General features: G+C 37.4%; 5 protein-coding genes across 6 annotated transcripts; all 5 read right to left on the bottom strand.

Moving 5' to 3' along the window:
• Positions 1–297: 297 nt before the first annotated feature.
• Positions 298–1,854, bottom strand: LOC137735884 (very-long-chain 3-oxoacyl-CoA reductase 1-like). The gene is made up of 2 exons (XM_068475238.1): positions 1,200–1,854; positions 298–876 (listed from the first exon to the last, which is right to left on the bottom strand). The coding sequence occupies exons 1-2, from the start codon at positions 1,814–1,816 to the stop codon at positions 543–545; spliced, it is 951 nt and encodes a 316-aa protein (XP_068331339.1). The 5' UTR covers positions 1,817–1,854; the 3' UTR covers positions 298–542.
• Positions 1,855–4,640: 2,786 nt separating this feature from the next.
• On the bottom strand, positions 4,641–8,580 carry LOC137738000 (regulator of G-protein signaling 1-like). The gene is made up of 11 exons (XM_068477596.1): positions 8,346–8,580; positions 7,748–7,868; positions 7,564–7,627; positions 7,377–7,461; positions 7,116–7,189; positions 6,840–7,031; positions 6,333–6,421; positions 5,992–6,230; positions 5,572–5,696; positions 5,305–5,426; positions 4,641–5,192 (listed from the first exon to the last, which is right to left on the bottom strand). Exons 1-11 carry the CDS (start codon positions 8,420–8,422, stop codon positions 5,022–5,024), a joined length of 1,359 nt encoding a protein of 452 aa, XP_068333697.1. The 5' UTR covers positions 8,423–8,580; the 3' UTR covers positions 4,641–5,021.
• A 1,684-nt stretch (positions 8,581–10,264) lies between these two features.
• On the bottom strand, positions 10,265–10,897 carry LOC137736272 (protein NOI4-like). Its single transcript, XM_068475570.1, has 3 exons — positions 10,889–10,897; positions 10,410–10,631; positions 10,265–10,294 (listed from the first exon to the last, which is right to left on the bottom strand). Exons 1-3 carry the CDS (start codon positions 10,895–10,897, stop codon positions 10,265–10,267), a joined length of 261 nt encoding a protein of 86 aa, XP_068331671.1.
• Positions 10,898–13,253: 2,356 nt separating this feature from the next.
• Positions 13,254–22,626, bottom strand: LOC137736874 (trans-Golgi network-localized SYP41-interacting protein 1-like). 2 transcript variants are annotated; one of them, XM_068476178.1, is made up of 10 exons: positions 22,195–22,626; positions 21,896–22,102; positions 18,434–21,802; positions 17,175–18,033; positions 16,439–17,067; positions 16,017–16,164; positions 15,842–15,923; positions 14,023–15,611; positions 13,806–13,930; positions 13,254–13,562 (listed from the first exon to the last, which is right to left on the bottom strand). In XM_068476178.1, exons 1-8 carry the CDS (start codon positions 22,357–22,359, stop codon positions 15,509–15,511), a joined length of 5,562 nt encoding a protein of 1,853 aa, XP_068332279.1. In that variant the 5' UTR covers positions 22,360–22,626; the 3' UTR covers positions 13,254–13,562; positions 13,806–13,930; positions 14,023–15,508. The 2 variants fall into 2 exon arrangements, with proteins under 2 accessions (XP_068332279.1, XP_068332278.1); XM_068476177.1 differs by having other exon boundaries at positions 13,806–15,611.
• LOC137736271 (uncharacterized) lies at positions 13,501–14,366 on the bottom strand. The gene is made up of 4 exons (XM_068475569.1): positions 14,280–14,366; positions 14,023–14,085; positions 13,806–13,930; positions 13,501–13,642 (listed from the first exon to the last, which is right to left on the bottom strand). The coding sequence occupies exons 1-4, from the start codon at positions 14,364–14,366 to the stop codon at positions 13,501–13,503; spliced, it is 417 nt and encodes a 138-aa protein (XP_068331670.1).
• Positions 22,627–24,557: the final 1,931 nt, after the last annotated feature.

Raw genomic sequence — 24,557 nt, 5'->3', positions numbered from 1 at the left:
AATTAAGCTTAAACCATTACAATTGGTAATTGCAAGTAAACATAATAGATGCTACTAAAATAGGTGACTATCACGTCAATTGCACTATGATTTAATAATATTTTTCTAATTATTATGAGACATTTTAAATTTGATTATCATGAATGACGAGTTTAATTTGCTAGTCTATTACGAAGATGCATAAATCTTCGCTCTTAATATAAAAAATAAAAGAATAAAAACACATTTTCTCGAATTAATGAATATCACATCATATCACATCACATGTTTTGTTTTATAAAAGCACATCATGTGTTATATATAACTAATATAAATGAACGACAAATTTATGCATAAGTCTAAATTTAGTAACCGATTGGTGCGAACCAAATTAAAAAAAACGTGACAATGTTCCCATAACTCACAATAATTTTCCTATTCATATAAGTCCTTTGTGAATTTGCTTCTTATTATATTATTACTTAATTACTGCAAACCAAATACACATCAAATTAACAAACCTCACAATCTCAACCAAAACAAAGAACGTACACAATGGAGTTTCATCGTATTCGTGTTGTTGGTTGCATCCTTTTCAATTGGCCAATCTTTCGCAACCGAAGGGTGTACCAAAAACACACAGCACTCACAAACGCATCGGGCAATGTACGTACTATGAGCCACTGCACAGAGTGCCCCCAGTAGGGCGAACAATGGTGCTCATAGCCAATCCATCGCATGCTTGCCTTGCCGTACGTCTCTGGTGATGGGAAGAAGAAGGGAGTTGCCTTAACCATTGTCAGCTTTGTTGCCACGAACATAGGAATCTGGCACTGAATGTCAATTCCATGCTGCTTGTATTCCAAACTAATGCTTCTTGACAACATTGAAAGGTACCTATATAACATGACGCATACATTCTTAATCATATAAGCGGTTTAATATACGAGAAAATGTTCATTTCAAAAGATAACCAGTTATACTGAAGACTTTCTCAAATCGAAAGTTCATAAAATTAACTGGGCTTAATTTTCAAGAGGGTCAAGACATATTTGCACAGACATACTAATCGTCTAACCACGAGATATGAAAATATGAAACGAAGTTTGGTAAGAACCGCTATACACCCAAATCCTAATCCCAATTTCACAACTTAAATTAATTTGAAGCAGAATGTTGATTGGAAAAAAAAGAAAGAATTAAGCATGAAATGAACTCACGATTTGGAAGAAGCATAATTAGTGAATAGAGGAAAAGAAGGGACCGCATGAGAGGCAGAGCCAAGATTGACAATTGCTCCTTTCTTCTTCTTGAGCATACCTGGAAGCAATGCCCTAGTGATCCACGTCGCAGCCTCCATGTTCACCTTTATGCTCTCCATCACCTCCAAGTCATCCACCTCATGGAGGAACTTACCAAATCTGTAAGCCACTCCTGCGTTATTTACCAAAATACCGACATCGAGCCCTTTTATCTCTTCCTGTATGGCATCGGCTATTTCCTCCCCGCTAAACTTGGACAAGTCCATAACAATGTTCTTAACATCAATTTGTCCACCATATTTTTCACGTAATTCGTTGGAGGTAGCTTCAAGCTTTGAAGTGTTTCGATCAAGCAAGACTAGGTTAAGACCCTTTGAAGCCATTTCGAAGGCAAGGGCTCTACCGATACCATCAGCAGAGCCCGTAATGAGAGCCCAGGAGCCATACTCCTTGAGATTCTTTGGGGGTCTCAAGAACATGACCCATACCCACCTGAGAAAATTGAAGGAGGATTTGCAAAGAGAGATGAATCCTAAAGTGCTTGCTGCCGCTATGAAAAGCTCATGCAGTTCCATTGTAGGTACTGAATCTACTGATCAGTTTCTCTTTTGAAATGAAGGACTTCGTTTTGTAAATCGACTGCAGGACAAGTTTGAGTCGCTGAAAAAAGGGACCGTGCTATTAGGTATGATATTCAGAAGAGAGAAAGGTTGTTGGATGAAAATAAATTAGTTGGATTGGATGAAAAGAAAGCAGTTGGATATTGCAACGCTAGTGGGTGACAAAACCATACTTCTATGACTGTGGGCGGAAGCATGGTCCACCGTCAATAATATTGACGTTGTTTCAATTTAATCAACTAACATTAGTTGTTGGATATTACCGCAAAAGGTTTTAGTGATACTTGAGCGGAAATTTTTATATATTAATTGTTTATTATTTATTTTATATGACTAATGTGGGATCCTATTCTTCAACATATTTCTTCACAAGTGGCCATACGGGTCACAAGAAAAATCAATTCCTACGTCAAGAACTGGTTGCAACTTATGGACAAAAATGTTGTTTATCTTATAAAAGTTGTTTATCTTACGAAAGAATTTTTTTTTGTCATTTATAAAATTTTATAAATGACTTAAAAGTTGATAATATAATTTAGTTTAGATATTTTATTTACAAATTTAATTTTTCTAACATTATTTTTTTTACAAAACTGATGGTGGTGGGGACATAACCACTGCTGGGCCTTACATCGGAAATCCCCCCTTTTCTTTAAACCAATAGAGAGGCGCCAAGCCTCGAGAGTCGGGAGCCGAGCGCGAGAAGCACCACCGGTCCGAGTGAGCATAGATTTTTTAGTGGGGCTGATGCATGAGGTAGTACATCATATCATATGTCATTATACAAATGATGAGATATGTATGTTAAAAAAAATTAATAACTTAAAATATAAAATTTCTCATAACTTCTATTAAAATAATAACTTAAAATATAAAATTTCTCATAACTTCTATTAAAACACGTGATGTACCATTTGTATTCCCGTCACAATTAAAAATATTTCCTGAGTGAGCCCAAACTGTATGCAACAAGCTTCATAGCCAATCCGCTGAACCGCAGCCTTTGATGAGCATCTGGCGTTGGTATGAAGAGGGACGACCTCTGGATCGAAGCAACCATCGGCGCCAATTTTGTTGCTGTATGATATGATACCTGACCTTGCACATCAAATAGTATAATAGTAGATTGTGTTGTTGCATGCATGAAATATAAACAAAAAACTCATTAGTAGTTAGGTCAAAGGGTTTTATTCCACAGCAGTACGCGTCACGTATAGGCACCTTTAAAACTGCATGCAGTAGATAGCAGAGGAGTTGCTGAATGCAGTTAATAAGTTGGTTCGTTGCGAGAGATTTTTCAGTTTACCCAGAATACAAGGTAAAATATTACATGTCATTATATAATTCGAAGAGTACTTGAAACCAAAATTCCTTTAATTACATAACATTTGGTATTCCGTTCCATGTTCTAAACACACTCACGTTAAAAAATTTATGGCCTCACGGACCCCACTTTCATAAGGGGCATGTTAGGTCCGCTTTTGTCCAGAAAACAAGTGATTAGTTACGGGTTCATGTTCCTATCCCTATATATAAGGATGAATGACGACCAGCTTTTCATTTATAAACCACAAAGCTGACGGTTTTAATCTTCATATAACATTTTAGAATAAAAAGATAGTCGTAAAAGTAGAATAAGGTCTGGCTTAAACGGTTGGTAATCCCCCATATAATATACAGTTGGTTTGATTTGGTAATTTGGTTTTATTAATGAAGTGTTTGATTAAGAGAAGATGGTCATGAGATATCGAAAGTGATTACCATAATTGCATTTCCTAGGGTTTGTGAAGACTCTGAGGCCACGGCCGGAAGACAGGGTGTGGATTATACATGTTCACCTGTAATATTCATCTAGTTTTCTTGAAGTTTGATCCGAATAACTTTGGATAAGAGTTTAAATACATATACATACATATATATATATAGTTGCAGCTTTTATCGTTGAGATCCGGCATTGGGATTGCGTTGGGGAGACTATTGTAGTCGTGGTCCGTGAACTTGCACCCTAGTAAAAACTTAGCTACAAGCCTGCAACGGGTTTCTGTTGGATAATGGCCAAATGTTTTCTTGTTTTGTGGCTTGTTTTGTGGCTTAAATTGCTTCATGTTTTGTGGCTTTTTCAAAGCCATGTTTTATGGTTTTTTCAAAGCCATGTTTTGTGGCTTTTTCAAAGCTATGTTTTGTGGGAGAAGGCTTGGATTAAGAAAAGCATAAAAAGAGAGCATTTGTCAAAACAAGGATACGGATGAAGAAAAGGAAAGCATCCAAAAGAGATGGTGTGAGCATTTGGCTCTACCATGGGCATGGGTGAGAGAAATCAAGAGAGCTAGAGTGAAAGATCTCTTGTGAAAGAACTCTTGGGGTAGAGTGAGGCTCTTGGGAAAATTCTGTGAGTGGGTGTACAAGGGTTATGGGATTGGGTTATGTCGATTTAACTCATGTGTAACTTGTACTGTTTTTCTCATAGTGAAGAGCAATATCTCTCCGAGGACGTAGGCAGGTTTTTGCCGAACCTCGTAAATTTCTCGGTGTCTTTATTTCTTGTATTTTAAACTATTCAACTGTGTATGATTTTGGTGAGGTTGTAATCTGAATCTCGGTTCCGCACTAACGAACGGGCCAAGGCACAACAGTTTCCGTATCCCTCTTCTTTTAGTTTTCCTCATCATGTGATTAGAGAGATGAAGAAAGAAGAGGGTATGAAACCCCGTTGCATGCAAGTTCTTCCAGAGCCCTTGAGGATGCTTCCTCTCCATAACTATAACATGATGATTCACAACAGTGACAAACTATTTGTGCTTGAAAAATAAGAAGATTATTGGAGAATCATTGCTTCAATCGTTAGGAGGTAGTGTAACTCATAATACGTGAAAATGTTGTATGTGCAGATCATGTGACGCTAAGCCTTCATAAACTAGCTAGAATAAAACACTTCTTCGTGTGTCTGGGAATCTCCACAAAAATTTGCTATACTTTCATGAAACTTCCATATCTCTTCTTAATCTTCAGTTAGTTTTGTTTATGCCGGCCAAGCGATATTGTTGTCGGAATCTTCACAAAACAATAGCATACCCTTGAGATCCATCAAACTTCCAGTTATCATACCTTTCCATGATAATTTGCTCACAGTAGGCCTCGGTGCTGAGTGTTACAGCAATAATCATGATTCTTGTTCTTGGTGAAATGGATCATCAACACCGTGTGCAGAACTCAACCTGGGAGTGGGAGAGTGGTTCCAACGTGTCATCTGTTTCAGCTCATGAGATCTCGTACTCGCTTCTTCTTTGAACTTCGTGAAGTACATCGATGACCAGAAATCTTTTGCCAAGTTCTTCACGAAGAGGGTAAAAAAAGAGAAAGAAAAGCTTAGAAATCATTCTGCTGTAATATTGAACTAATTAGAAGTCAGTTAAAGAAAAAGTTGTCTGAAAAATTCATCCTACCGTTTTCATCAATTGTATCAGCTCATTTGAAGCATCATGAAAAAGATTTGGTTGTGCCAGATTGGAAGTAGTCAAAATCGCTTGTCTGCTTCGGTGAGAAATGTTAACTTCCATTGCTGCACCTGTATGGTCGAAATTGAAATACATACACACACTTATGAGAGTTTAGTTAACTCCAAGTTATTGTGAGACTAGGTTGAAAAAAGTAAATTCATATCGTTACGCAACTCAGTTAAAAGGTAGATTTTCACTGACACGATCACAAACCTGCAATTATGTACTTGTCAATGATATGCCTTGCCATGTAAATCCTTCTTACAGGATCATCCGCTGGTATTTTACCAAGTTCATGCACTTCCTCATAAAAATGGACACTCTCCCCTGCCAAACAACTGTGAATAAACGAACAAATAGATTAAAATAAATACTCCACACAATTAATTATTTATTCCTTATCACAATTGTCTCTACAAATAGATCCCACTGAAAGCTCGTGATAAAAAAGGTATAATCTTTGGAGGTTCCATTTGGCTGGATAAAATTACATTCAACCTTTGGGCAACTCGTTAATTCTTTTCAGTTAGCTTTAGGAGAAAGTCGTGTTCTGTACTCAAGAGGTTATTCTGGCATAATAATTATCATTGCAAATGTATTTCAAAATATGTAACTTTGGGAAGAACGGAATACCTGTCTGCAAATTTCATGAAGGACTCACGGAATCTTTTGTTCATAAGAAGTTTATCAAGTGGCTCATCTGGATCTATCACAGGTGCTGGTTCCCTTGGCAATAGCATTCCACTGTTAGGAATCCCCAGAGCCTGACCCATTGTCTCAAATGATAGGGGCTCCCTTTTCCTCAAGCTGATTTGTGACAGAAGAGGTTGTGAACTTGATATCGAAAAGAAAGCTAAGACAAGAATGCTTGCCTATAATATATACCTTAGAAATGTTAGCACACGCATGACACATGAGTAAGACTTTTACACAGTACATAACACGCAAAGGTACTACCGGATGATAAATCATACCATAACTAAGAGCACAAATCTTGAGGCAACTTGAAGATATGAGATATCTTCATGAATTTCATTCAAAAAGTAAGCAACAACCCATACTCCTGGAAGCAATAAGGAGAACCAGTTAAAAGCAGGGTAAACAAGTTGTAATGATTCAATTAACCATATATTACTGATATATTACAGCCTTAATCAGCTTACAAGATAGTTGAGAAGCAATGATGTAGTTTTCTGTAACATTATAGTTTCTTTCACAATATCTAAAAGCAGATGTGAACTAGCCTTTGTAGCATCCAAGGAAACAAATGAAAATGCTTGTACGGCCTTTAATTTTTTTTTTTTTTTTTGTCAAACCAGTAAGGCCAATATAACAAGTCCACATTTGGGACCACTTGTCATTCAAACTAAAGAAATCTAATCTGAATTGGATTAAGATGAACAACTCCTTCATCGGAAAAATTAAAAGTTATCATTTTTGACATTCATCGAACTAACCAAAAACAGATCACAGTGGTGTACCAATAGAAAAGGCTGAGACAAGTATTCCCCGCCAGAGGTCTCTAAGTTCGTCAAACCTGAACTCTATATGCCAAATAGCCCCCGTGAATCCTACCAAAATGGCAACATACAATGTGTGGAGGGACATGACTGGGATGGTCCACTGAATTCCCATGTGGCATCGATTATTTAGAGGCCTTTTGATCTGGATAACTACAAATCATACAAGACACATTGTGTAAGACACAGGCATTTGAAGTGGATATCCAATGTATTTATCAATTCAGAGAGCCTTACAAGCAGCCCCAGCAATCCATGGCATGAGAATTAGTGGAAGAAATATATAAGACCTGATTGGTGGTAGACACCTCCTGAAAGATTAATTGCACATAAGTGGAGCACAAACCCAATACAAATGCAACCTAAATCTCTTTCTTAATCGGTTTTGGTTCCACAGCTTAATTTTCTGATTAAATACTTGACGAGTTGCAGCCCAATTGTAATACTGAGCTTTATACTGCAACAATAATTTCTCAAGTATGTAAAATGTATGCTTACTTTACAAAAATGTAATACAGTTGGAAGGCCTGTGATATGCGGCAGCTCAGTAGTAAACCAAAGCCAAGCGGAGCTTCAATCCAGACTGAAAGCAAAAAGATTCTTCAAAGAGTACACAAAACTATAAATTTCACAAACGAGAAACTGTACAATTAACTTCAAAGTCATGATAAAATGAGTAAACAACCTCCCCAAAAATAGCAAGAATGCCACCAATATGTCTTCCTGAATTTCAGAAAATTGAGAGACATCTGCAAGAAACATGTTCTATTTATAAATGGTAACAAAAGAGCCTCACAACACAACTTATAAAAGCTGAAGTTATTAAGAACAGTATTGATGAGTTACTGAACATAGAAATCGATAATTACCACAAGCGACAACAGAAGGTTTAAGCTGGCATAAATTTGAATCACTGGAATCCAAAAGCTACTGCGTTTCGGAAGAGGAATTTTGAGAACGGCAAAGGGCAAGATTACCCGTGAAACAAGCCTGAAAGAAAGAAACCAACAATACAAAAGGACTGGAGTTAGTATATGAGCGAGTTTGGTCAGTGTTAAGAGTATAATAATCATAGAATAACTCAGACACATGAGCAAACAAATCAGCAGATACAATCCCGAAATTCTATAATTTCTTTCGATTCATTCACTATGAACAATGAGGTCAACAACTTTGCTTATCAGACTTTGAACATCAAATTGTACTTCTTGCCAAACTAACTAACTCATAGAAAGCTAAAGGTTACCAATTTGTTACCCTAGTGCTAATTTTCACATGGAAATTTCAAATCTTCTGCTTTAACTCAAATTTCTCTCTGAGACATAAAAAATCAAACAGAAACCCAGCAAGCAGTATCTTAAAACAAAACCCACCAAAGCAAACTAATATGCAAATAACCAAGACAACCCATTAAACTGTGATGAATTTAATCAGATATAGACACCCACTAGAACCAGAAAAACTTACAGAATGAAGCAGACGGCGGATATGGCGACGGCCAAGTAGTCGCTGGCACAGCCACCTTCCACTGCGCAGCTTGCCATTTTCTTTGCATTTACCCAACAGGGTAATTCGAGTTTTACCCAGTACGTTTTTAGGATCCGAAATCAGAAGAATTTAGGACGCCCCGCCCACCAAGTCACCAGCTTCAAGGCTCGTCCTTTTTCTGGTGTGGTGCAATTGGAAAATGGCGGCTTGGTGTTCGAACATGATGTTTGACCAGAAGGGAACAGTGGAAATATTGTGTTCGTTTGTTGACAAAATTGAAGACTCGAAGATTGCAAAGTGTACACGTGAATGGTTAAAATGCCCATCACTGCTGCCGTGAAAAACACACCAGGTTTCTTGGATTGAGAAATTTTTTATTGTGATTGGAACACTCTAATAATACATAACTTGTTTTTATAGGAATTGCGAGAAATTTTATTTTTTAAGTTATTAATGTTTTAATATATATATCCTACAATTTGTATAGTGATACGTGATGTATCACCCAATTTACCGATCACATTGAAAAATCTCTCCTATGGATGAAGGGTGGATCCCATCGCTCTTGCTTCGAGAATTTTTTCATTATGACAGAAACACGGGTGGTACATCACTTATTTTTAGTAAGTGGTGGGAAATTTTATTTTTTAAGTTATTAACTTTTTAACATATAAATCTCACCATTTGTATAATGACACGTAATGTACTAACTCGTGTTCTGGTTGAAAAATGCTACATTCTCAAAGAGATCAGATTTACGTGTATGAAGGGTGAATTACGTCATTGGTCTGATCACATTTACAAGGTACGAATTTTTTTTTAATTGAGATTACAACTTATATTAATAAGTATATTCACACGTTCTTGACTATAATATTTGTTGTTAATAAATTAATAAAAGTAAATTTGTTTCAATGATTCTATCAGTCGGCTAATCACAAGGTAATCGTCCATTGAAATAAGAACCAACTAGCTTTGGTGCTTCTTTTAATGATTCTATCAATACCTTACTTTACGTCATTGTCAATAATATATCAAAATATTTGTCAACGAAAGTTTCCGTGAAATAAATTTTGGACAAGGATTATTTACCCTCTTATTTCTAATGTTCTTTCGTATCTTTATATTTGTGTGATCACGGTTAAGCCACGTCAATATTTTATATTATTATTCATTTTTATCTTATTATCTCTATAAAAAAACAATATAAAATGTTGACGTGACTTAATTGTGATCACACAAAACAAGAAGGCACGGAATGACACCGAAAATGGGAGGGCAGACAACCCTTGTTCATAAATTATTGATGTTCCATCCGTTAATTAAATATTTTTTTCGTGATTTGGCCGAGAGTAGTTGAAAGTTGAAATATGGTGTCGAAATGATTATTACAGATGAGTTGACCAGTTCCATTCAGAAGTTGCATTAGCATTCAATCGGGTTGAGCATATAAAATTAAATAAAAGCATTCACTTAATGAAAAAAAAATAACAAAATACTCAATATACATCACTCTCCTTGAAAAGGAAAAATCAAGGAGTAACACATCAAAATTGAAAAGAAAAATAAAATGAATTAAAGAATAACAAGAACAATATTGTTTTTCTCTACTCCGATCAATGCTCCATTGTAGGAATGAGGATTATTTACCATCCTATTCTCATCTCCTTACATCCTCTCCTCGCATAAATTATTTTTTGTTTTATTATCTTTATAAAAAAAATCAATATAAGATGTTGACGTGACTTAACTGTAACCGTTCAAATAGGAGGACATGGAAGGGTAAAGAATCCTCCTCCGCATTGTAGAGCAGGAGGGTAGAGAATCCTCCTCCGCATTGTAGAGCATCATGTGTTTCTTGTCTTGCAAGGTTCTTTCGAAAGCCAATGGGCAAAAACCTAACAACCGCAGCAAATAAGCCATTTACTCTGCATCCACAAAGTGAAGATATGATAATTAGTTGAGATATTCAATCAGGTTAATCAGAATTTAGAAGTATGAACAGACTTAATTTGTGAAATGATTAGGCATGGATATCATTACCTTTTTGGGGAGCTTATTATATTTGCCACTTTTTTTACGGGAAGCATATTTTTCTGGGGCCGCTGCTGCAACAATCAATGGAGTTCCACCAGACTTTCTGTCATCTCTGGCCTTGTTAAATATGACTGTAAATCCTTCAGCTGATGCCGGATCGTTCACATCCCACTCCCCAAATTTTGGTAGAGCTCCCCCTAGCCCTACTGCCGCCCTTCCCTTCTCATACTGCAATTTATATAGCAAACAAACAATGTTATTCATGGAAACAATTTCCTGTGTAATAATCACACATATGATACTAATTTCTGTGACTTTTAGACTTTGGCGTCCATTTTTTCTGTAAAGATGTATCGTTACTTGCATGTTATCGATATAAAATCCGTCATTTCCTTGAACCTAAAAGACGTGCATCATGCACAGATAATAGAAAAGCCCCTACAACCCTAAAATCAGGAAAAAAACATGAAGCAAAAAATACTTACAGCTGCCATTGATGGGTAAATCTGGGGAGATTGAAATCAATTCACAGAGATGATGGGTAAATCTGGGGAGATTAAAATCAATTCACAGAGAGGCTTCAAAGAATCTCAGAGATTATGAGTTACTATTTGAGTGAAAAATGATTGAGATTATTCATATATAAAGAGATATTAGAGAGTGAAAAAGCAGAAAAGAATAAGGTCGAATGATTCGGTAATTCCCAGATCGATCGAGTAGAAAAAAACATTGCCGTTTGAAAAAGCGCGTTTTTGGTCAATGGCTTCTTCAGTTGCTTGATTATCCAAAACGCTGGCGTCTTGTTTCCTCCTACTTAATTTGATGATTTTTAAGCAAACGCTTGCGTCTTCCAAACTTCGATTAAAGCTGTTGCAACTTGCAACACTACTCGCGGTTTCAATTCTTGTTTTTATTGGTCAACGGTGTCAATATTTAGATAAACAGATTTTTGTTCCTTAATTCATGTTTGATTTTGTTCGTTTTTATTTGAACTTGTTAGGATTAATTAACAGCGGTTTAACTGGCTACATGGTTAGAAGAATGTACTTATCACAACCATAGCATCTTGTGTTAGTCATATAATGTCATCAAAAGACAAAGGATCGAGTATCGATGTATTTGTATCATTTAAGTTACTCATCTCAAAATTTTAATTTTAGTAATTTACAGCTTGAAATTTTTAAATGGCATAAAAAAGATGATAAAAGTTATTTTAAAAGTACAAAATAGGTAAAAAATATAGGACTAAATAATAAAAAATCGATAAAATTGTTCTATTACTATGTTAACATTACTTGGTTACTAAATAATGAGTATGAACTACTTATAACCGAAACTAGTCAATATAATAAATCGTTGTGCAAATATCGTCTTTGTAAAAAAAAATTAATTAAAACTAAAATTGTTTGGTCAACTAAATTATAAGATCATAGAATGATGGATAATTATATGGACTTAAAATTATTTTAAATATATGTAAATATTGAGAAGGAACTTATTAAGCCCTAAATTTAAATGTCCTTTATTCATCATATAAGAAATTAATCACGGCCCCCAGTAGGCCAATAACAACACCTGAGGCAGGCGGGTGGAACTTTGCTAACGTCGCAGTCGCAGCAGGCCTCGCCTTTTTTACACCCCCTCGGCATGCAAGCTGCAGATCCACGTACGATTCCAACCACAAAATTAATTAATCCATGCATCCAATCAAAATATAGAAAATAAAATGTAATTACAAACACTTGAAAACGAAGGGAAAGTGAGAGAGAAATCATAAGAACACGTACGATAGACAACGATATCACCAACTAAAGGAACATGTTTGGCGCTGACGATCAGTGGCATGCGACTGCTGGTGGCTTCTGCTAATTTGATTTGGCCCATTTGATGATCAGCCATGCAGAGGAAACAAAACAACACGAAGCTGATTACTGCCACCGTCTTCATGTTCATCTTGATGATTGTTCTCTTAAGTTTTTTCTAATATTATATTAGTATCAGAGAATTAGTGCACGCTTAATTATAATTTGGTTTGCATTTCTCCCTCTATTTATAGCTATAATTCTTCTTATGCGTGTGACCTTGGTTAGTAAGAAGAAAAAAGAAGACCTATAAAAATAAAAAATAAAAAATAAAAAACAAGAAAAAAGAATCTCTGCAGATATCTGCATTAATGAAAAAGTCTGCAAGGACAGAAAAGAACCAAAATGTTTAATTACTTGCCTTGTATTTAAGTATGAAAAGGATTACTTGCCTTGTTTGATTAATTGCTTACCTTAAACAAATGATGTATTTTTGCTCATCGTCATGTTTATCACTATTGAATAAGTTTAAATTTTAAAATTTGTGTCTACGCATTACACAAATCTCAAAATTAACTTATCGAAGAGTAATAAATAAGGTGATGAGTAATACCATAACTTGAATGTAGTTTCACAAGAGATCTCATATTCGAAATTTGGTCAACTAGAGATCGAAATGAAAGTTTCCTAATAAAAGCTAGGACGCCCTTATTTTTTTTTTTTTTATCTTTTCAGATACCAAAATTGACTCGTAACTGGTGTGGAAGTTGCTGAAGTTTGGAGCATAACTGGTTTTGAGGTTTGGTTTAGGAAATTAGTTTTTGGAATTGGTTTTCGGATAGGAAAATGCTAGGGATCACAATCTGGTTCACGATACTTTGGATGAAATTGAGAAAAAAAATTGGGATGTGCTATCCTTTTTTTACTGCATACACATCTTTTTAATTTGCAGCCCTTGGATTGATTGAATTAAATAAGATTATATAAAAGAAATTAACAAGAGGCGTATGAGAAATAAAATAGGGTGTGAATAGCACACCCCAAAAATTATCTCAAGTCCAATTGCACTGACGCATAAAATTGGAGCAAAACACTGACGAAGTGAATCAAAATTTACACCAGTTTAGTTCTACAATTATATTAGTTGAATACACTGTTAGACGGTAGTAAACCCAAATCTCGCGTGGTGAATGGAAGTAATACGTTTTTCTAATAGTGCCTCACTAGTTATACACTCCTCAAGTTGCAAGACAAATCATGTACATTTTCTGGTAAGTGTGACAGTGGCAGTCTTCTCATATCTTCCGTGATGAATCTGATCGGTAACGCCATAACATCCCTCCAACCAAACTGTTGACTGCATGAGAAGCCATTGGCACGATAAGGCTAGAGGAGACAATGGTTGCATAACCATACACAAGACCCACAAAAGTTGCCCTGAAGCACGTTTTACCACAAAATCATAACTAAGCTTGAACGCAGTTTCATGAGAGTTCATCGGCATAAATATACGCGAAACATGAAATGAAAAAAAGATAGACTGTCTAACAATGGCATGAATGAAGTATTTTTGAAGTGTTAGAGATAAGAGGATAAGTACCGGACAGCAAAGGAATACTTTCGGCCACTGCCCAGGTGCAGAACACCAAAAATGATGGCGACTATCAAGGCGCTCCTCCAATTGGATCCAAAAAGTGGTAGCAAGGCACCCCGAAAAAGAAGTTCCTGTCCATCCAATGCACGATGAATTAATGCAAAATTAGCTGACCAGAGCTGAATTGAACAATACTACAATCTGGTTACAAGTATTAGCTAACCTCGCTGACCCCGGGCAAAAATGCAACGATTATGTAATCCAAAGGTTGAAGTGATGTAAGGACCTAAGTTACAGGAAACGGATTGTGTCAGAGATGCGGAATAAACTATGGACAACACCATCAATAAAAACGATGTCTTCAAGCAGCAATGTGGGACTGAATTACCATATTGACAGAGACGACTATTGACTACAAATTGTTTGTGGTAAACTCTTCCGAGTCCTTGCAGATATACAGCTAGAACAGAAAGTAGATACCTGCTGATTGGCTGCTTCGCTGGACTCTGCGAAATCCGGCCATGTCTTCAATAATAGATATCGGCTAAGTGATATCAGAATGACCATTCCCGAAATCAACTCAAGATGCCGCACCTCAAAATCAACTGGACACGATGGGAGAAACGAGTTATGCTCTTGAAACTAATGAAGCAACTAAATCCAGAAAAAGACATAAAAATACGAAACATAAAAGAGAACAAAGAAGAAGGCAATAAAAAGTATTGTACTGTAAGATTTGGGACTGAAACAACCCACTCTCGACAAATCTTGCTTCGGTAACAGCTTATAGACTGTCTTTGCCAAGGATTCACGTGTTGCTTCTATGAAAGAGAATAAGAATAAAATTTTCACTACGAATTCTTGCATCGAGATAGTATGTGAATGTTCATACATGATACTTCCAATGAGCAGTCAAAGACCGGCAATCCTTCAACTGATGCAACATGAGATGCCTGCAAGTTGCAGATAAGAAATAGAACTTAAAATGCAGATTACTTACCAAGTTAAGCAAAGCTCCAACCATATGTTTTGTTCCCTTTACAAAACCTGAAAGTAACATTATACTCTAGAGTAGAATTTCTTAACTTTTAACTAGATTTGGGCCTTGGCAAAAAGTTTTAACTTCTAATTTATAATTCAGGTTAGTATAAGTTCTCAACAAGGTAAAATAGGACAGTGAAAACAGTTGATACACAATTCACCATTGGAAACTAGAGCATAATTGCGTGAATCGAAAAATTCATAGAAGGCATCGATTCAGGAACATACTAAAAGATTACTCCTTTTTGTCCAAAAAATCACGGGTTCGAGACGTGAAGACAACATCTTTGAACCTTAGCAAAGCAAAGAACCTTGTTGACTTGAGATCGTCATTTATTGAACAGTTAAAACACCTCCCAAAAGACTAATAAAGGTGTGTGAAAATCAATTCCCTGTCTAATGAGAAATGCCGAAAGTTGAGAACTGCCTCAGATTTGAGGTTCATCCGTGATATACCAAACTACGATGAAATAAAACGAAAACGTGAGTCGTGACAACGTGGAAAATTTTCCACCGGATTTTTGATTTTCTGCAACCTAAAAATGTGATTGCAGAGAATTTGAATTTGGGGATGGGACATATATGCAAATGTGAAAGAAAAAGAAATGACAAAATGTGTATGATACAATTTGCTTGCACACCCTAATGAGGAACAATCACAAACTTGGTTACAAAATGGTTCCTAGCAGCCACAGATGCAAGAAGAGCCAGTAGGCGATCAGTCCGAGCCTTGCCCTCGGGCGACTCATCAAAACCCGACCGCCGGATACCCTGCGTATAGAGATCAGAAAAGCTAATTAGAATCAAGTAAAATAAGACCCCATTGGAAAGTGGCAGACTGCATTGATCAAAACGACTAAATATGCGGAGAAGATGTTAGGCAGCTACTAAGGTTTTCGTGTAATGTGGTTTCAAAAAAAAGCAGGTGAAAGAAGAAGGGGTTTTGATGTTTTCCACCCGACCCTCTTGTTTATATAACGAGTTTAAGCTCAAGAGTTTACCAAATTCCATCGATTCGATCTGCAATCAACTTTCCTTGTCTTGGTACGAGACCAGAGGCATTGAGAGATTTGAATACATGACCTGCAAAAGGAAGACAAAACGAAAACAGAAGAAATAAGTTTAACCAGGACTTAAAAAGTGTTTGAAATGACAGACAAATCATAAGGTGCCCACCTTTGTCCTCATCGGTTTCTTCATTGTTGATTAAACGAGTAGATTCAGGACCAATTTCAATTGCGAGATGTTCAGTTGAACCCTTCCGCATAGTTCGCACATGAGCTGCTGATTGGACAGGAGATATTGCGTTCTTTCCATGCGATCCCTGAAAAAAAAAAAAATTATTTACTAAGTTCAAATCTTACAGGTATCCTTAGTCCATACAAGCACAACTGATATTGCTCAGCATGCAACTAACAATAGGCACCGTAATGAGCCTAAACCTCAACCATCTACAGAAGCTTATATTATATTTACTGGAAAACACCTCAACTTAACTGGAATATCGTGTAGCATATATCAAAATGTTCAAAAGGAATCAAATGATAACTACACAGAAAGACGGGAATTATCAAGGAGTCATATAAATGAACATTTACCCCATCTTCAATTTCAGATATCTCTGAACCAGTAGAAGGTGCTTCAAAGATACTCCTTTCCTGGACAATCTCTGGCTGAGCAGCTCGCCCTTGAAGTGAATTAACCTTGGTCGATAATTCCTCCACGACCTTTTGGCTCTCGTCCAACTTAGTACCAAGTTCCTGGGCTTTTGATTTTGAACTTTCAGACTCCAATTGTAAAGCCCTAACCTGCTTCTCCAATACTGATAGAAGTCCAGTCACACCAGAAGATTTCTGGTCTACAACTAAATCACTACCTCCTGACATATCTATAATTTTTTCCAAACTATATATGAGCACAGACAATTCATTTTTCATCTTCACTCTATCTTGTCTATCTCTGTCGTAACTTTCAGCCTCCTCCTTCAATTGTTCAATTTCGAGATTCCTAGTCCCAAGAGTTGACTGCAGCTCTTCATTTTCATAAGACAATAGGTTTATCCGATACTGATGGTCAGTAATATTATCAATAACGTAAAAGAGCTTCTTCACATGAGCTGAATTGTGGGGCTCCAAGTCTCCTCCATGTGACTCTGGGATTTCAATCCTGCCGATCTTGTCAAAAAGGGTTTTAATTTCAGATGCTGACAGGAGTGAGTCTTCAGCCTCTGAAACAAGCAATGTGAACAAATAAGTCATCAGAGCACTTATCGTCACTACAACTGTACAACAGCAAAGTAGTAAGATTATAAGAAAGAAAAGAAAAGATATTCACCTTGTTCTTTCATTGACAAAGCATTGCGCAGTGATAAAACTTCCACCTCTTTTTCATTAAACTTATCCTCTTGGGATTGATAATCCTCTAGTCTAAGTGTCAGCTTACTGCACGAATTCTGTAATGCTTCTACATCAGCATCCAACTTGGAAATCCTATTTTGTCCTAGATCCCTTTCTTCAATGGCTTTCTTAGAAATCGTCCTAGCTTCTGTCAGTTTACACTGCAGATCTTCAATTGTAGAGGCTGCCACTTTACTTGTTCTCTCAAACTGTTTAATCAAAGCTTTAACTTTTCTAATAGAAACATACAACATTTCTGCAGTTTTTCCATATTTGCTGTCCTGTAGACCTTGCTCATCTGTTTCTGTGGTCTCTCCACTGATTACTGTTTCCTGGGGCAAATTATGTTTCAATTTTTCAAGCTCAGGAACAGAGCTCAGTTCAAGTAAATTGTTCTCGACTCCAAATTGAAGTTCTCCGATAGCAGCGGTACAAGCAGAAAGTAGAGACTTAAGATCATTTTCTAATATGGCTATTGTATTCTCCTGTTCCTGTTTACATATTTCCAGATTAGTTGCTTGTTGTTTGACAGACTCCATGTTCTCAAACCTAGCTATTACTTCATCCCTTACTGCCTGTAGATTTCTCAACAGATTTGCAATAAACCCATCTACAGAAGAAGATAAACATTCAAAAATTTCTGCAAAAACATCTTCTCGCATCTGGAACCTTTCCACAGTCTGCTTCAAACATGAAGACATATCAGCATCTGCAACACTGGCCTCACCAGTAACCTTTTCCACACTGGATATAGTGTCAATGCCATCTGAGAAAGACTTTGTCACATATGAATCTTCCTGGATTAATTAATAAAAGGAGCTCATTAGAACAAAATTCTAGCTCTTCTTGAATACATCATACATACAGAAAAGGAGCAATTTTCACAAATATTTGGGGTCATTGGGAACACATCACAACGACATTCTAATCATAAAGGAATTTGATATTATCAGAGCTGTAAAATCTAATATCATGTTTTATTGGCATGTAAAAGTATTCAGAACTATTAGCAAACATATTCTTCACAGGCAAAAGTATGAAATTGAAAACAAAAGAGAGAATATAAAAAGAAGAAATAGGAAAGCTCTAAATGCAAAATGGCTTCTGGTCCACCAGCATCTGCATGGCATGCACAAAAGAAAAAAAATAAAGTGAACGGCAAGGTAGAAAACTTTGTCCATCAAACAGCATATATACCTCCAACACTCGATGTCTTTGCAGCTCTTCTGAATTCATGGAAACACAATTGTCCTTTATATTTCTAAGAATGAGGTCCACATCTTTCAGGCTCTCAAATTTCTTCTCGAAACATCTTTTCATAGTGGCCAACAGAGTATCATCTTTCATTAGCAGGTGAAGATTATGAAGGTGGCCACTTAGCTCTATGGACCTGCTTTCTGTGCTGCAATTAGTTCCAGACAACTCTTCGTCTTGTGTATTTAACTTGGAATTAAGTGTCAATATTTCGTCTTCAGCATTTTTCTTTTCACCTTGAAGGACAGAAATATCATTCTCAGCCTTCAGCAATGCATCTTCCAGTGATTTTATGGTTGTCTGGGCATCTGCTAGCTTGTTATCGTGGATCCTAGCTTCCTCTTGCAGTTTCTTTAGTTCAACCTCTAAATTGGTCCTACCAATGTGAACTTCATTGTTTTGTTCGGTAAGCAAAGAAACATTGGTCTGTACCAGTGATAGGGAATCTTCGAGTAACTTTATGGCCTTATTGGCCTCAGTTAGTTTGCTAGTCTGAGTATCAACTTCCTCTTTCACTTTCTCTAGCTCTGTCTCTGCAGAAGCTCTACCAACTAAAGCTCCTTCTTTTTCACTAACAAGCACAGATATACTATTTTCTGCAATTGATAACGCCTCTTCCAGTGACTTTTTAGATGCACAAACTTCATTGTACTTGCTAGCTTGAGACATAGCTTCCTCAATTGCTTTCTCCGACTCTTTTTCAACATTGGTCTTACCCAATTCCATTTCCCTCTTTTGTTCAGCAAGCAGAGAAATATCACTCTCTGCAACCGACAATTCATTTTCCAGAGACTTTAAAGTTGAGTGAGCTTCTGCTAACTTACCAGCCAGATTATTGACTTCCTCTTTTACTTTACTCAACTCATGCTCTGCATTTTCCTTGGCATCCTGACATTCACTTATGTATCCTGCAATGAAATTCACCTTCCCCACAGGCTCTTCAAAAATTGAATCGACAGGAAGAGCAATGCCATCAATACATTCAATTACTCTCTGTAACATGTTATTACTCTCCACTAAGAACTGTTCAAGTTGATCCCGTTGTTCCTTCATAGCAACTAGATCAGCATCTAACTTTGGGATGCGGTGTACATCAGCAGACAAACTACTTATCTTGTCCCTGCATTCAGCAAGTGCCAACTGTTCCTGCTGTAACTCAAGCTGTAACTTCTCAATTTCTGATTTCTTGTCATCCAAAAGATGTTTCAAGTTTTCCCGGTCTTGAACCAGTCCCTTACCTTTCTTGACTGCCATGGATAACTTCTCCCTCAGCACAGTATTTTTCTCCTCTGATCGTTCAAAATCTCTCTGCAGGTTCCCTTTTTCCTCTTCCAATGCTGCAAGTTTTTGAGATACAGCCCGCAACTCATTTGACAGGTTATTCATCTCTGACCTCACCAGTGTCTCCTCTTCTAGTAAAGTCTCACACAGCATCAATTTCTGATCCCTTACATACAGGTGGCTTTGAATTGTTTCAAACAACTCAGCATCAACCTTTGGAGAATCAAGTGAGGCATTACTCTCTTCTTTTATCTTCCCAATGCATCTGTCAACAAGCAAGGCAGGGTCCAACGAAGGTTGATAGACCTCTTCATTGTCCGCTAGAACTCCTGAGACATCGAGTAACATTCTGACCATATCAGCCTTCTCTGAAGACACCTGTTGCTCTTTCTTGACAATCTCTTGGTATTCAGATGTCAGATTATCCAGCTCTGCTTGGAGATATTCCTTTGCCTGCAATTCATCTGAAAGTGAAGCAGTTAAGTCTTCAATATTTTTACGCGCCACTTCCTTAGTTGCAGTAATTTCATCACGCAACATAAGTACTTCCTCTTTCGCCATATCAGCCTTCTCTAAAGACACCTGTTGCTCTTTCTTGACAATCTCTTGGTATTCGGATGTCCGATTATCCAGCTCTGCTTGGAGATATTCCCTTGCCTGCAACTCAGCTGAAAGTGAATCAGTTAAGTGGTCGATATTTTTACGTGCCACTTCCTTAGTTGCAGTAATTTCATCGCACAACATAAGCACTTCCTCTTTGGCCTGAGAAACCGATTCCCTAAGCCAATTTACTTGAGACTCTAAGTCAGAAGATGAAATAACTTCTGGTAGATCAATTGCATGCATAGCATCTCTCAAGTTTTTGAATTCAAGGGAAATTCCCTTGAGTTTATCATTTTCATCCGAAAGCCATCTAAGTTTCTCTAGAATATCCATAGATTGAAGTTCTTCAGGTACACCGGTCTGAGACATAATGTCCTCCAAACTTTCAATGATTACATTCTTCTGGTATACTATTTCTTGCCAGGATGCAATTGAATTTTCGCTTCTAATCAATTCCTCCTTGGTTAACTCAGCAGCTTCAAGTGCACTTGACTTCTCTTGCAATTCAATCAAACACTTCTCAAGCTCACTCGTTTTTTCAGCAATGGACTGCTTTAATGAGTCCCGTTGCTGCACCAATGCCTTCCCTTTTGTAATGGCCATAGTAAGCTTCTCTCTGGTATTAGAGCACCTATGCTTCTCCTGCTCCAGTTCCATTTTTGTTTGTCCTAGATCCGCATTCACCGCCTCAACTATCCCTTTTTGATTTTCAAGTTCTTCTATCAATTTCCTATTTTCGTCTTCTAGATGGCCCAATCTTTCGACAAACTCTGCTTCCTTTCTTTTGAGCTCAAGTAACTCATCACAGGCAGCAGCAAAAACCCCTCCTAATTCCTGCGATTTATGATCTGACCTGGCTTCCGGCAAAGACTGTCTAAGTTGTTCAATTTCCGAAAGCATCCTGGTGAACTTCTCAATTAGCATAGAAGTGCCTTGCTCAACATGTACTAATTTTCCACCGATAGAACCATCCAACATTTCTTGTTGATCAACGACTCCCCCAAGGGAAGCCAGCATCCTGTTTGTCACAACTTCAATGTGCGTATCCTTCTCAATCTGAACCTCAGATGACACTTCCACAGACCTCTGAGCAGAATTCAAAAAAATTGCAACCACGTCATTCAAAACCGAAAACTCATTGATCTTGGCATTGAGTTCCTCAATCTCTTGATCCTTCTTAAACACAACTCCATCAAGTTCTCTCACCGCGGCCTCAGTCTGCAACCGTTTCTCCAAAGCCGTTTTAACAAGTCCAGAGCATTCAGTTATCAACTCACTCCACCGGGTATCCGTACCCTTATCATCTTCCCTACTTTCTTTGTCATCAACAAAATTACCGCTTTCGTCAATCAATGGCTGTTGATCAGTAAGAGCATTCAGCTGAAACCGAAGACTAGCAATTTCTCTAGCAAAAGCCTCTCTTTCTTCCTACATTTTAAACAACAACCAACAATCAATACCGAAAACACAAAAATGCCTCGAAAAGCATCAAACTTTTCGATTGAATAAAAGAATACGGACATCGAATTGGCGCGCCAAACTTTCCTTCTCGCCAACAGTAGTATCCAGCAAAAGCCGCAGGCGATCCAACTCATCCATCGCGTAATCCTCCGAGCAATCCACAAACTCCTCTTTCCCCGAATCCTCCTTCACTTTGCCTTTATCTTCCGCCACCTGGTTATCACCGTCTGCCACCGATTCCACCACCGGCCAAGCCGACCCTAATTCCTGCAATTAAAACCGATAAACAAAGCGTTACTACCAGATCAAAATGAACCGGCACCGTTCAGCAAATTGCAATTCCAGAATTCTCCGATTACCTGATTCACCGGCTCGGCGACGTCGTCTCGAATTGCATTCGAATCCTTGGCCAACCCATTCGCAATTGGACTGCCTCGAATCAGTTGATCTCCCTCCGCCTCAGCTGCCGAGTCCTCCAGAACCTGCTTCAAACCAGGTTTCTCAGACATCAGAATGGCACGCATAAACCAATCCCTCCTCCTCCGCCACAAGGCCCGGATCCGAAACCCAACCCAACCGGATTATTTAATCCATGTATCCCTAGAAATCAATCCGAGAGCTCTGAAATTGTCGCCAAAACCATAGAAATTTGTCCTGTGGATTCCGGTAGAGTTGAAAAGGTTGGATTTTGATGAATAAAGACCACCGCGGGCGGTGTCTCTCTGATCCTGCAGACTGCCGAGCTGACTGTAATTTTCCCACGTTACCCCCTACTCCGGCGTCTCCCTCCAATTTTTATTTTTCTTTTAATTTAATTTATTTTGTTTCCCTCATAGTACAGTCAATGGCTACCGTTACCGTTACTCTACACGTTTGGTAAATGACCAAACTTCTACCATACTACCGAAACTACTACTAGTGCTTTCGACTTCAATTTTGTTTTTATTAATTTACGGAAAGATCTCTTCCACCAAGGTTATCAGATTAAGTGATTCGGGTCATTAAAATTTGATCTAACAGCTAAAATTATTATAACTTTTAAAGGGGGTCTCTATTTTTGGCTGTTTGATCAAATTTCAAAAATCCAAATCACTTGATCCGATGACCTTGTTGGAAGAGATCCGGAGAGGATCTCTTTCCCCAATTTATCACGGTCCATAACCTATGTCAGTAACATTCAACATAGTAGCATATCACAATTTACTGTAGTGGCAAAAAGCAATAGTGCTTATACACTTAGATATAGGTTCGATTCTCACTGATCTTCTTATCTTTAACTTTTAACAATTTAACCTATTAACGTTAGCGTTTGTCAAAAAAAGAAAAGTTCAACACAATACATGTATATATTGTTTCGATATTAACAAAAACAACTTATGAATAAAGAGTTACATTATTTCTCTTCGTCGAACTATAAAGCCACTATTACTTTTTTACGCAAGCGAGTTTATTTTTGCTTGTTTGAATGTTACATAATATCAATTCACCCATTTCTTATTCCTCAAAAGTCAAAGTTTTTCTTCAGAGAAAGTGTTGTTTGTTATCCATATGATATCCTTCAATTCGTGTGTCATTCATTATGAATCTATTTACTATTTAGACAAAAAAAAAAAAAAAAAGGACGGAGTGCCACGTACAAAACAAATAAAGTTAACTTGACGGTTAGATTAGGTGAAGAGACCTGCAATATTCGTAATTGGATTCATGTTTTATGATCGTTTTTGTCAAATTTTAAAAGGGATAGAGAATAAATGCAAAAATATACAGAGCACATAGCCTCATTCATTTGCAAATATAGGCAAAGAACATGATCTGTGTCTTTTATTGTGCGATTGTTGGTTTTACCACTCTTTTTTCTTCCACTCCCTTGTTTGCTACCCACCTATCGGACCAACTCCCTGGTCGATCCATGCACTTAGAGCAAGTCCACGCCATGCTGATTGATTAGGCAATTAGGCAATCCAATTCCTTGAAAATCCAAAAGAGTCTCTCCATCTCGGCCCAATCAGTCGGGTCATAGGTGGGCCCAAGACCACCGTACTGAGGAGTCGGGCAGGAATAGCCCGCCTCTACGCCTAAGGCCATGTAACGGCAAGGCAGCGAAGATGGGTTTGAGAGGGTGCTGGGCGAGCCGCTCCAAGAGACTGGCGGATTTTGGGGGATTCAATTGCGCAAGCAATTGGCATGGGGTGGAGTTAGGGCTGGTTTCTGCTTTGAAAAAAACTGCTTCTATTGTACTGTAAGAATAAACTTATTTTTGCTGCTTCACGTTTTCAGTTTTTTTTCATCCAAAACTGTGAAAATAAGCTGTTTTTAAGTGTTTACCAAACATTTTTTTGAGCTCAGCTTTTTTCTATACTCACTTTTTATAAAAACACACCAGTACCAAACCAGCACTTACTAACCCCCTTAAGGGCTTAGAGCTGTACTTGATACGTTCTTAGGCTCAACATGAGACGATAATGAATCTCTCACCCCTTGACTTATCCAACAACCAATCTCTTCTTAATTACAATTTCTAGAAGCTGAATCGACTAAAATCAAATTTCTTCATAATAGTCAGACTTTGAAAATTGGAAGTTGATCAACGATGGACATAAATGTCTACAAAACATATTTCTTTGACCACCATATTCATTTCTTTTAATTCAAATGGACACCTTAAAATATTGTCATCCGCAGACAGGGTAGGTCGCCTGCCAAAACGGTCTGCATTTGCAAC

The sequence above is a fragment of the Pyrus communis genome, chromosome 6 (genome assembly GCF_963583255.1).
Source record: "Pyrus communis chromosome 6, drPyrComm1.1, whole genome shotgun sequence".
NCBI classification, from domain to species: domain Eukaryota; kingdom Viridiplantae; phylum Streptophyta; class Magnoliopsida; order Rosales; family Rosaceae; genus Pyrus; species Pyrus communis.
The sequence above is the reverse complement of the archived record's forward strand: the minus strand, read 5'-3'. Positions and strand labels throughout refer to the sequence as shown.